The sequence below is a fragment of the Pipistrellus kuhlii genome, unplaced genomic scaffold (genome assembly GCF_014108245.1).
Source record: "Pipistrellus kuhlii isolate mPipKuh1 unplaced genomic scaffold, mPipKuh1.p scaffold_m20_p_8, whole genome shotgun sequence".
NCBI classification, from domain to species: Eukaryota; Metazoa; Chordata; class Mammalia; order Chiroptera; family Vespertilionidae; genus Pipistrellus; species Pipistrellus kuhlii.
In genome coordinates, this window is record NW_023425584.1 from 16117850 (window position 1) to 16130483 (window position 12634).

Genomic DNA, 12634 nt, shown 5'->3' on the forward strand with positions numbered 1-12634 from the left:
TCAATATTTTCAATATTTTTACAAAGCCCTGTTTTCCATAGCCTTGATCATTAAATATCTACCTTCGGGCTCCAAATACTCATGTCCATTATGGGAACATGAGGGGTAAATTCATTCTCTTTAATGTGACAAGCTACATTCTAAGAAATGCCCCCAGAGATGCTATTTTGGACAGAACTGGGGTACTATCTGAAGATCTGAGAAATGTTCAGGGGACAGATCTCAAACAAGGGACTTTAAAAGTTTTAATTTTTCAAGAGAAATATTCTAGGAAGGGAAAAGTGTTCTATAACCTAGGGCATGTTCAAGAGCCCCTGTTCTCATAGCCAAATGTATGGAAGCAGTCTTCTTAAAGGTCGATGAGCCAAGGCAAGCTTTGGCTAAATGACTGGTAGCTTTTGTTTGGTTCTGAAGGTTTCCATGGAAACAGTCAGAGAGACAGAGAGGGTGTATTATCATATTCATCCCTAATGCCATCTGATACAACGCACATGGATTCATTCGTGCCTTCCCAGAGCAGAGGTATTATTTCTGATAAGCCCGAACAAAGGGAAGCATGGGTTTTATCTGGTCACACTTGGGATTTCCTATCTTTCTCCATTTGAAACCTTAAATTAAAATCCAGATAAAACCTCCTCTGAACATTTCCCTCAGGACCCGCTAGTTCAATAATGCTTCAATAATCAGAAGCCAAATGAAGAAAACGTGAAGTACCAAATGCCAAGTTCTTAAAATTATGTGACATCAAGCTTCCTATAGCAAGTAAATTATTCTAAAGAGTATTTACAATCCATTATGTCAGATCTCAGCCAGGCAAGAAATAGTGCCTTAAGAGTTTATTACACACAGTTCAATCAGGTGGCATCACCCATAATTTTTCTCTTTCTTTATATCTTGATTACTTGTATGTATGTGTATATACATCTATCTATATATGCATATCTATTTAATATATTTAACATAGTAACATACATCACACACCATAATCTTATCTCATTTCAGGTTAGTACATCCCAGAGAGGCTACAAAAGGGGCCCTAGCTCAATTCTTTATCTGAAGTATACAAAAATAAAAACCTCAACAATAAAATATAAACAAAACAAACAAGGTAAGGAGGCAAGCATGCGACTGTTAGCACCATATTTAAGATCACAGAGAGCAAGAGGGTTGACAGAGATTTGAAGAGGAATCCAGCTCTGGGAATGGGATCCCAAACACAGAACCCTCTTGTTGAGTCCAGTACTTTAAAAAGAAAAAGCCTGAGAAATTCTCTTAACAGAAGTGTCAAAATCCATGATTTACCAGAGACAGATGATTTGACATTGCTTCTTATTCTAAAAGCACTGAAGACGGTATTCCTTAGAAACAAATGGCTCACTTTTAGAAATCAATTGAGAAATCACTGCCAGTTCAATGACACCTCAGTACATTAAAAAGACATGATATATCCCCCAAAGGACCAATTTACTCATGGAAAGTAGTTTATTAAGGAGCAGTTAGCTCCCTGATATCTGTGTAATAATTCAGACCTGAGCTACACTGAAAAGATTTGACCTAGCACATGCAATTGCATACTCCACAACGCAAAATGTCCAAAAAACACTCATACCTTTGTGCACTATGGCACTGATGTAGAAATCTAACCTACAGAATAAAGTCTCAACTTGGTCCTTTTCACAAAAAGGGACTAAAAGTCCAGAGTTGGGCTTATTTAGAGATGTGCTAAAGATTTCAGTGGCTTAAAGTGATGGGTAAGAAGTTACAAGGTTAGAAGCACATTATTTAATGCAAGTCCCTCATTTTATTGGTAGGAAAACTGAGGCCTCAAGATATGTCAGCCCTAACCACTGGAAGAACTGTGACCAGAAGAGAAGCCACGGAACTCTTAGTGTGGTACTTTCCCCATCACTTTTACCTCTCAGGTTCCTTTACATCGTAATGTCTATCAGTTACTCAAGATTGAGGAAAATGAGAAATATCAGATAGGAAAAATGCTGCATTTTTACAAAGATTTTGGCAATACTGTATATTCTGATATGCTTAATTTGAACAACGGGGAAACCCCAGTCATCTCATGGTAAAAATGTTATGTCCTGCATGAAACAGGTTTCCTATCCCGAGAGCAGTTTTTGTAGGTACTGGGAGCTCACAGATGGCAGTTTTCATATGGCCCATCTTTGTAGTTAGAGTAGGCCTCTACAGATCCCATATCGTCAGGTGGGCTAAAATGACAGCTGTCTTGAGAATCTGTACCAATACTTTTGGTTTCTGACTGAAGGTGAACAGAAACCTGAACTGCTATTTCCTGGCCTGGTTCATTCAGAGAACCATCATCTGAATCTCCTCCTGGTGAATTACTCCGTCCCATCTCTGGGTTAATGACATAGATGGCACCTTGAGCGTGCAAGGCAGGTCTCTCTTTAATTCTTTCTCCCAAGTCATCAGGGTCATCCATTCGCACAGCCTCAAACATCTCCTCAACAAATGCCCGGCAGTTTAGAATGAGGGGTGGAAGAGGGATGCTTCGTGCCAGTTCTTCTATGTAACGAGCAAACTCCATGGTCTTAAACTGTGTGACTTTGGCGAGCTCCAGAGTCTTAGCTGAGGTGATGATGGGGATGCGTTTTGCAATCTCAAAGGCCTTCTGAAGTTTCTCAGCCCCTTCGGTTCTGAAGAATTCATTGATAGCCTTTTCAGTCTTACGAAGATGGCTGCTCATCATGCAGAGCCGTGTGACATTCAAGATGAGAGTGATCGTAAAGGCAATCAGACAAACAATCATGTAGTAGACACTCATGTCTCCCGAGGTGAAGATAACACGCAGGGTGACAGAGTAGGAGGCACGAATCGGAGACGTGACGAAACATGTATAGAGCCCACGGTCATCAAAGGCTACATTGGTGATATTCAGGAAGCTATCAGAAACCAACCATTTTCCACCTGATAACCCAACAGAAATAAAAACATTACCGCATAAAGAATATTACCACTAAATATGCCAACTGGGTTATCAATATTCCTTTTCTTCATGAGAATATTTTAACTCAACTCATCTATTAGGTTCTGCTATTTGTTTAAATCAGTAAGAAAGGGCAGACTGTTACATCCAGGGTTAGAATTTAAATAGCCTAGAACTTAAAAGGGAATAAAGATCATTCTTGCAGACAGTAAAGACTAGCATAGCTACCTTTTCACTGCTAAACGTTATAAGCCTTTCAGGGAGACAGGTCTATATAATACTACATGACTAATCTTTAAAAAATGTTTATATGTATACAGGTATACCTCGGAGATATTGCAGGTTCTATTCCAGACCACCTAAATAAAGCGAGTGTTGAAATAAAGAAAATCTAATTATTTTGCTGGTGGTCTTGCTTTTCTTTGTAAAAAAAAAAAAAAAAAGCAACATATGTGAAGCACAATAAAGCAAAGTATAATGAAACGAGGTATGCCTGTATGTGACCTACATCACAATTTCTACCTATACATTTTCAAGAATATGCCTCAGAAATATAAAACAATGGTCATTTCTGGATGATGGCTTATGAATAATTTTGATTTTCTTCTTTTAATTTAACTGTGCTTATTTTCGATAATAAGACAATTTAATGAATTTGTTCAATTACTAACTGGCTAATGTGACATGCCTTCCACATGTGAATGTTTTGTTAGAAAAGATTTGTTGATTATATCTTGACTTTCTGGCAAAAGTAACTGAAGCACAAGCCAAAAGATATGTCTCACAAGTCAGGGTACATGAGCAGCTTGAGGAGAATAAAGTTGCCTTTAAGATGCCTGAGCTTCTGTTTTCACCTAAAACATGTCACTTCTCTTCCATATATGAAGGTATCTTCATTTAGGAAACACGTATACAGAAAAGCAAAGGATACTAACCACTCACCTTGATTCAATGTCCTTTAATAACTTGGCTCTGCCTGCACAATTCTCACATTTCCAATAAATTCTCAGCATACTCTGTCACTTTGTGACAGTCATTCAAAGATGAGATCAATGGGCTAACCCTGACTGTAGGTGTGAGTCCCAGAGGAGGCTAGATGACTGCTTAAGCACCAACCGAATCCTAATCTTCACGATCTCTTTAATCCTCAAGATTCTATGGTTCTGGATTATTTTAGTGGTACTTCAATTAATAAGCACTTTGGATTGTGCACATGTTTTTCACCATCAAAATTTATCTAAACTCTATAGTTATATTTAAGAACCATCACTTCACCAATGTAAAAAGAGGAGGAAAGACTGTAGCTATAAATACAGTCATTATTCCTCAAGCTTCTGTCTTCTAAACTTGGGCTATAAAAAGACTACCCCAGGAATCCAAGGTCTGATGAACTAGTAGTACATAGACTCTAATCATCAACTACTGAGCTATATCCACAATCTAAACTCTCTAGCTCATTTGCTGATAATAGCTCAAGACTTATGAACCTTACACCAGACTGGCATGCTCTTTAAACATCTCTCACTTGAGAGTCATAAAATTTAACGATTTTCTAGAAGTTGTTGAAAGTATCAATGATAGATGTCAGTTTAATGGTTTTCAGAGTAAAGGCAATATAGGAAAAATAAAACTGCATTTTCTTTCTTTCTTTTTTTTTTTTTTTAAATATATTTTATTGATATTTTACAGAGAGGAAGGGAGAGAGAGATAGAGAGCTAGAAACATCGATGAGAGAGAAACATCGGCCAGCTGCCTCTCGCACACCCCCTACTGGGAATGTGCCTGCAACCAAGGTACATGCCCTTGACTGGAATCGAACCCGGGACCTTTCAGTCCGCAGACTGACGCTCTACCACTGAGCCAAACCGGCTTCGGCTAAAACTGCATTTCAGTTGGCTGATCTCAACTTAACCTAAGCTTTGTTTATGCAGTCAGTCAGTACTAATCACATTAATTGAATAATGCAAATCTCAGATGCATTTGGTCAGGATCCAACAGACCAAAAGAGGTGAGTCTAGGTTTGTGAGTACAAATGTGGAACCCGAATCATGCTCAAAATACACATTCTGGGTATCACTCTAGAGATTCTGATTAATAGACTTATTTTCTTAAGAAGTTCGTTGAAAATACACTCTTCTAATAATTCAAACACTTCAATTCCTTAGTGGCCAGTTACTCGTGTGTAGATGGTTAAAATGTCTAGCATGTTAGAAGGAAACATCACTGTCTACTTTTCTGTTTCCTACTCTAAATGTGAATAACCAAATACCTTTTATAGTCCAAGGGATTAGACCATCTTTCTAGCAAGAAAGATAAGGGGCCTTTTCTAAAAGTGTTCCTTCTGAGGATCCTGGATTTAATCTTTATCCCGATTTCTTTTTGAGGTGCTTTAACCCATGTGATCTTCAAAAACATCTTCCTAACAGAAAACTAGCTCAGTAAATGGTATTCTGATTAAGATGTGTTTACAGGTCTATAAACAGCAAAATCAAATAATAACCTGTCAAAAGGTAGAGCTTGGTCACATTATTTGTGTGATTTTTAAGATGGAGACACAAAAATTACAAGAGAAACTTTCCTGTTTTCACGTAAATTAAGTGTATAGAATAGAAAAGAAAAAAAAAAAGAACTAGAGGGTGTACAGAGCTCCTCCTCAATGCCCTTCTAATTATCAGAGGCACTTAAAAGTTTTATACAGATCTATAATCATTCAAAACCAACAATTTTGAATTTCCTCTAACATTTTTAGTAACTCATTTCTGAGCAATTTTTAAAAAAAATTATGACAAATTTACTTAAGTCTAATCAAAATCTTTCTTGTTATATTCACACAGGGCCACCAAACTATCACACTACAGTCTAGGTCCGTGGTCAGCAAACTGCGGCTCTTGAGCCACATGCGGCTCTTTGGCCTCTTGAGTGTGGCTCTTCCACAAAATACCATGGCCTGGGTATTTTGAAGAAGTGGCATTAGAAGAAGTTTAAAAAATTTGGCTCTCAAAAGAAATTTTAATTGTTATACTGTTGATATTTGGCTCTGTTGACTAATGAGTTTGCAGACCGTGGTCTAGGTGAATGGTCTCCCTGGACCCATGCAGTGCATGTGCTGCACAGCTGTATGCAGCAGCCCTGATGAAGCCCACCTCCAACAAAAAAGGAACTCAACTCACCAAGAGGAGTGAAATGAGCTCACAGTAATTATATGAACACCTTTTAAATTTATAACTATTCCTTATTTTTTTCTTCTTTTAGCTGAGTATTTTTTTTCTTTTCTTTTCTTTTTCTAATAGGTATAATACTCCAGGCCTTTCAAAAGTTTTCACTATTCACCCTGGTACCTTACCTTTGAGATTTCTTGTTGAATATGCTATAAAACCAAGAAGAAAGAAGTAACCTTGATTAATTATACCCTAGCATAGTTACCTCTGCCTCTGTCATCCAGTCGCTGTCCTTTTGAGTTGTACCAATGGACATCTTCATAGTGGTTGATTGTGAGAAGACACTCGATTGAAACACTAGTTCCCTCTTTGGCTATGATAACATTATCACCTGAGTTGGAGCCTGCTGAGAGTTCAAAGCTTGGGAGAAATGACATATTGAAAGAACTATGATTTGCTCCCAGTGGGTCCATTTGGTTGAAGCCTCCATCTTCCAGAACAAAAGCAGCCGGCACAGTAACACTCACCACTAAAGTGAATAAACAACAATGTGGCTTCATGGGAAAAGGGGAGACGATCTTATTTAGATTTAGAGAACTGGAAAGCTTCTATGCTGTAATGAGAGTACAGCGATAATTTATTGCTTGGTATTGGAGTTTTCCAGAAAAGTAGTAGATCCAAATGTATTCTGAAGTCCTCAAGGTTAAACATGTGAGTGAAGACCAACCTAAAAGAAAACCAGATATAAAGTTTAACCAACAAAGATGCATACTGAGATGAAACTCTATATTCTAGGCTAAATGAATAGATGAAAACCTGGTAAGAATAACTGGTGCCAACATCTGGGAATGCAATAGAGAGAACACCATCTAAAAATCTCACATAGGGATGGTAGAAAGAGCATCAAATTGGGAAATGGTAGACCTAGATTCTGGTCCTAGTTTTGCTACCAACTAGCTGTCTGAGCTTGGTACGTAGCTGGGCTTGTTTTCTTATCTGCAAATAAGGGACCAAATAAGACAATTTTTAAGGACTCTACTAGTTGTGAAATGTTACGGTTCTATTTCTGACAAATTCTATGCAATAGGGAACCAATGAAAGCTAAAATATTTAGCTTAATGGTCTTTCTTTCCAAATTGTACCATTACCATGTATTGTTATAATAATAAATCAATTGGTATAATCATAACCATGGAACTCAAAATTTGAGTAGTTCAAGTTCATAGATATATTATATATAAATAAAGCAGAGACAGTTGAAGTAGTTCTTTTGTTTTAATATTAGAAAGAAAATTGTACTCCTGTATATACATAAATATACATATACTAACTTGGGAGGCTATAACACCCTTGGGTAAGAATATTAGACAAAATAATTCCCTTTAATAGTTTCTTCAATATCAAGGGACAAAATACAGTATACATTTAACAGTTTGTAAGAAAACCAAATTTCTAGCTCAAAGTCTGTAAAATTAGCTAAGGGAGAAATTAACATTTTAAATGACTAGTTGGCAGAAATGCAAATATAAACTACAGGGAAAGCTTACCAGACAAATTTGAAAGAAAAGTATAATATCACAAATAATAAGCAAAATGATATCTCAGTCTAAGAGTGTGTGTGATTATAATCATTGTCCTGGTAATGTGATTCCTCTTTTAAATCATTGACTCCCAAAGAAAAATTTCATCTCTTATTTCTATAAAATATGAGATGAAACACCTAACTTTATTTTTTACAAGGGTCCAAAAGAATTAGTTTTGAAAATGACATTTTCTCTCCTTTTACACTTTCATGAAGGCTTCTTGATCATCTATAATAAAAGCATACTATGCTGAAACGGATTTGGATCAGTGGATAGAGCATCGGTCTGCGGACTGAAAGGTCCCAGGTTCGATTCCGGTCAAGGGCATGTACATTGGTTGTGGGCACATCACCAGAGGGGGGATGTGCAGGAGGCAGCTGGTCGATGTTTCTCTCTCGTCGATGTTTCTCGCTATCTATCCCTTTCCCTTCCTCTCTGTGAAAAATCAATAAAATATATTTAAAAAAAATAAAAAATAAAAATAAAAGCATAATATGCTAATTAGAGTGGACATTCTTCCAGACGAGGCTGGGGCTGAGAGGGAAGCCCGGGTCCTGGGTGCCTGCAGGCGGCCGGAGGAAAGCCTGGTCCCAGGTGCCAGAAGCCGGTGCTGGCAGCTGCAGGAAGGCCTACTTTTACATGAATTTTGTGCATTGGGCCTCTAAGTATAACATAAAAAGCAATGGATCATTGTATTTTGCCAATAAACTCCTCAAAGTCTGAATTATGATACACTATAAATGTCATTTAATTTTCATTAGCCCTTGAAAGGATGGTTGAATAATGAAAATGACTCTGTATCTTTCTTTATCTTTCAAATTTAAGAACATACTATTTAGAGTAAAACAAAAAACTTCAGACTTTGTTATAACAGATGGAACACATGTGTTTTTTTTCATTTCCTCCCCAAACCCAACTAAAATGACACTAAAGGAAACAAAGCACTTGGGTGCAGGTGTTCCCCACGACTTTGATGAGGCGTTCCTGTGGCTTCATCCAAGCCAGCATTTCCCAAATCTCATGCATTCCTTCTTCTGCCATAATTTTTATGCTATATCCGTTTACCAACTTATTATTTATGCTTTTTCTTTAAACCAACTCATTATTTTACTTTCATACATTTATTTTAGAAGGAAAGTCTGTATCACATCTGTGGATAAAAGTAACTGTACATATAAACACCATAAAAACAAGGCAAGGTTATTAACTTGCAGAGATACTGTCATCTGCTGAAGGCTCCGAGCTAGAGGCCTGCTCTCTTTGTAGGGAAAACAAACAAAACAAATAACCCCCCATAACTTCACTTTATTCTGCATTTCTTATCTTGCCATTTCCTTCCTCCCCACCCTTACCCACCACTGAGTTTAGAACCTATTTTAAGACTAGAGATATGCATTTTTTCATGTATTCAATAGTACCTACTGTACTATAGACATGGTCTCTGCCTTCATGGAGCTCAGTCTGCTGGAGGACATAGACACTAACTAAATACACACAAAATATACTAAATGCTACCTAAGGGAAAGGATAGGGTGCTACAGGAAAATTAACCTCACTGCAGAAAGCCTCTCTGAGTAAGTGAGATGTACAACAGGTTCTGAGGAATAAACAGAATTCAATAATGGAAGAGAAGTGTTCTAGGTAGAGGGGCAGGGACAGGGAAAAAGCAGATGGATCACTGGTTAGGCAGTATTCAGGAATAAGAGCTGTGGTAAGGAGAGGTGGTGGCCAAAGAGTGCTGGGTTGGATTCCTGATTCTAGAGGGGAGCTGTCTAGGCCAACAGCTAAGTTGGCAGTGGACTTGGGGAATTGGAGTGTGAGGCTGAAGTGAGTGAAGAAGATAATCGTTCAAGACGAAGAGGCCAAAGAACTGAGAGACTCAAGAGTAAGGTAAGTCATCTGCAGGATGGTATGTACCTCCACAAAACAAGGCAGCTAGGGTAGAAGACACCAGGAATAGAAGAAATGGACTCTCTCCTGGCTCTTGAAATGCAGGAGCTTCTGGGTGATCAACAGTGCCCCCAAGAGGGGGGTGGGGAGATGCAGTGTCCTGGCAGTTACTGTTGTGTGGAGTCCTTTCTTCATGCAGCCTCCCTGAGCCTCCTCTCAAAGCCTGGCTCTTCCTCCCACATGGATCCAGCATATACCTGGATACAGGACGGCTCTTCCTGGACCCCTGTAACCCTCACCACTATACTGCTCTCCTGGCTCTAGCACATGCTGCTCTGTACCGCTAGGCTGTCCACCCCATCTCACCTATGAGCACTGTAAGCACAGAGACTATATTTTTTATTGCTATCCTTCATAACTAGTACATGCTCAATAACTATTTAGTGATGGTGATTAGTTTAAATTTGATAAAGTATGTGATGGATCTTCATAAATTCAAGAATATTATATAATAGGGATCATAAATATTCAAACTGATATGAATTTACTAACTAGCACTTACTCTATTCTTTGACACAAAGAGACAACGCTAACAATCTTGAAAAAACTTAAAGGCATAATGCCTAAAGGTGTTTCTTGAACCAACCCAAAGTCTTCATTTACTATCTTGTTCTAGAATAAAAGATTACCAAGTCCAGAGTTTTCAAACCAGGTTGAATATTACAATCATCTAGAGAACTTGTGAAAATACAGATTACTGGATCTCATCCCAGAATAAGAATCCCTTGGAACGTATGTTTTTAAATGAGCTCTTGAGTGATTCTGAGGCAGAGGGTCCATGGGCTGGCATCCAAAGACCACTAATATACATCCTTTATTTCCTCTACAACAGCCCTGCCTAATTGTGCTCCGGACTGAACACTTCCAATATGAGACAACTACCTCTCACATTCCATTTGAATTACAATTTCCCTGAAATATCATGATTGCAGGCCTCTGATAAAGGCAGGGTAGCAGAGAAGTTCAAAGTACAGACCCTGGAGCCAGATTTCCTGGATTCCAATCCTGGCTCTAATTTTAACTAGCCTTGTAACTTTTGTTAATGACTTAACCTCTCTCTGCCTCAGTCCCCTTATCTTTAATATAGGGAAAATAATAGTATGTATTCTCATAGGACTATTGTGAGGTCTGCACGAGACAATATATATATATATATGTACACACACACACACACACACACACACTGCATATGTATATATGCAATAGAGTTTGGCAATAGTAATCACTGAATAAGCTCCAGTTATTATTACTGTTGATAGTCCTTTCAGATATTGTGCTAAAATCTATACCTTATCACAAAAAACTATTAGTTAAGATAAAGAAAACACATTTTTACTCAGAATAACACCAACTGTTTAAAAAACTTGGGGGAGGGGAATTCCAGAATTCCATATGTAATTTCAATCTTTAATTTTAAATTTCACATATTTCTTTTTCTCACTGCAAATAAGTATTTCACAAAAATATGGATCAAACAGGCATTGTAAACTAACCTGGGACTCCAACCACAATATGCTAACATTGTTTTTATGTGTCCTGAGTGTGTGGTAGAGAACCTTTGCAACAATCTACCTGGCCTATGTTTCCCTTTCTTGAATCCTGCCTTCTCACGCCCAGGAGGAAGCCAACCCATTGGCTGACTAATCTAATTAGAATCTGTTCTTGGAATTGAGACATCATGGGTCAGGGCTATTTGAGGAAGAGATGGAGTATAGGGGGCTAAGGCAGCTAGGTTTGGACCACATACAAAGAGAAGCAGAGAGAAAGGACACTAGGGATGGAGAAGGGAAAGAGGTGGCAGAGAGGAGCAGAGAGGAGGAGAAAGAGAGACTCACACCCTCTGTTCTGGCTCCTGACACAGTTCTACTTCCTGGTTCCAATAAGACTGTTTATCTCTCCCCTAAAGAAACAAGCATCTTTATTCAACTTTATTCAAAATTAAAACCACAAAAATATAGACTGAATGTGCAAACAAGAAAAGAAAATGGAGAAATAGCTAGAAAGAGATAAGAAAAAAAAAAAAGATTAAGTTCAGCCAAAGTGACTAAACTGTGCTATAGCTCCAGGAAGTCCTGGATCTGTACATTATTGATCTGTATCCTATCTCCTCCTTAGGTATTGACAGCCCATGCAGTCAAGATTTCAGGTTCTCTGTTCTGTATGCACATAGTCAATTGCCCCTACTAGAAGTTTAGAGAAACCTGTAAGACAGGATCTACAAAATACTATGAATACTCTTAAACTGCTCTTAGGTTAAAGGTGGCAGAAATAATCTGGTACACTAATTTATGCCAGGAGTTAGTGCACAATATCCTTATGGTGTAGTCAATAAAGACAGGCTCATTCTGTGTACTTCATCCTCATACCATAGGCATGCTGAACACAAAGGACTTCTAGTATGAGCTACTACAGACAGAACCCATTTGGAGATAAGAGGCTATTAAGGGAGAAAACACTGGCAAAGGTCTATGTTAAAGGTAACAGAAGCAGACAAGAGAGTAAAGGAACAAATCAATCTTGGAATCAGGACTTATCTCCTCAAATTAAGTTTCCTTTTACTTAAGTCAGTGTGAATTGGTTTCTGCTACTTGCAACTAAACAACATTGACTAAAACCATTCTACTCATTCTGGATTGATTTTAAAACAGCTTAGCTAAATCAGGGGCTGCAAGGGATGCTCAGGTGAACTAGGATACTGTCCCAGGCCTTCAGGAATTTACAAACTAGCCTGGAGACAGAAACAGCTGAAAACACACACACACACACACACACACACACACACACACACACACACTGTGAGATGTACTAAAGTATAATTGTGCTATGAATGCAAACAAGAAAGAACTCCATGACTTTTAGAAATATAAAATTCACTTGTAAGTTTGGGACTTCCTATAATATCATGCCTGCTATTCTCAATGCAGCAGAGTAAGAGAAAGAATAAGAAGAAAGAGTTTAAAAAGGAAAAATCAGAGTGCCATCTT

General features: G+C 38.1%; 1 protein-coding gene and 1 non-coding gene across 3 annotated transcripts in view; both read right to left on the minus strand.

The window, feature by feature from the left end:
• MFAP3 (microfibril associated protein 3) overlaps positions 1–12634 on the minus strand; it is a 16802-nt gene continuing 4168 nt past the window's right edge. For both annotated transcript variants that reach the window (XM_036423467.2, XM_045576827.1), the window contains 2 exons: positions 6383–6844; positions 1–2940 (listed from right to left, as the gene is read on the minus strand). In XM_036423467.2, the coding sequence (XP_036279360.1) occupies positions 2147–2940; positions 6383–6677 (1089 nt within the window). In that variant the 5' untranslated portion in view covers positions 6678–6844 and the 3' untranslated portion in view covers positions 1–2146. The remainder of the gene's footprint in view (positions 2941–6382; positions 6845–12634) is intronic.
• On the minus strand, positions 3572–6365 carry LOC118710786. Its single transcript, XR_006740724.1, has 2 exons — positions 6298–6365; positions 3572–4016 (listed from the first exon to the last, which is right to left on the minus strand). It is a non-coding gene; the product is annotated as an uncharacterized LOC118710786 (transcript).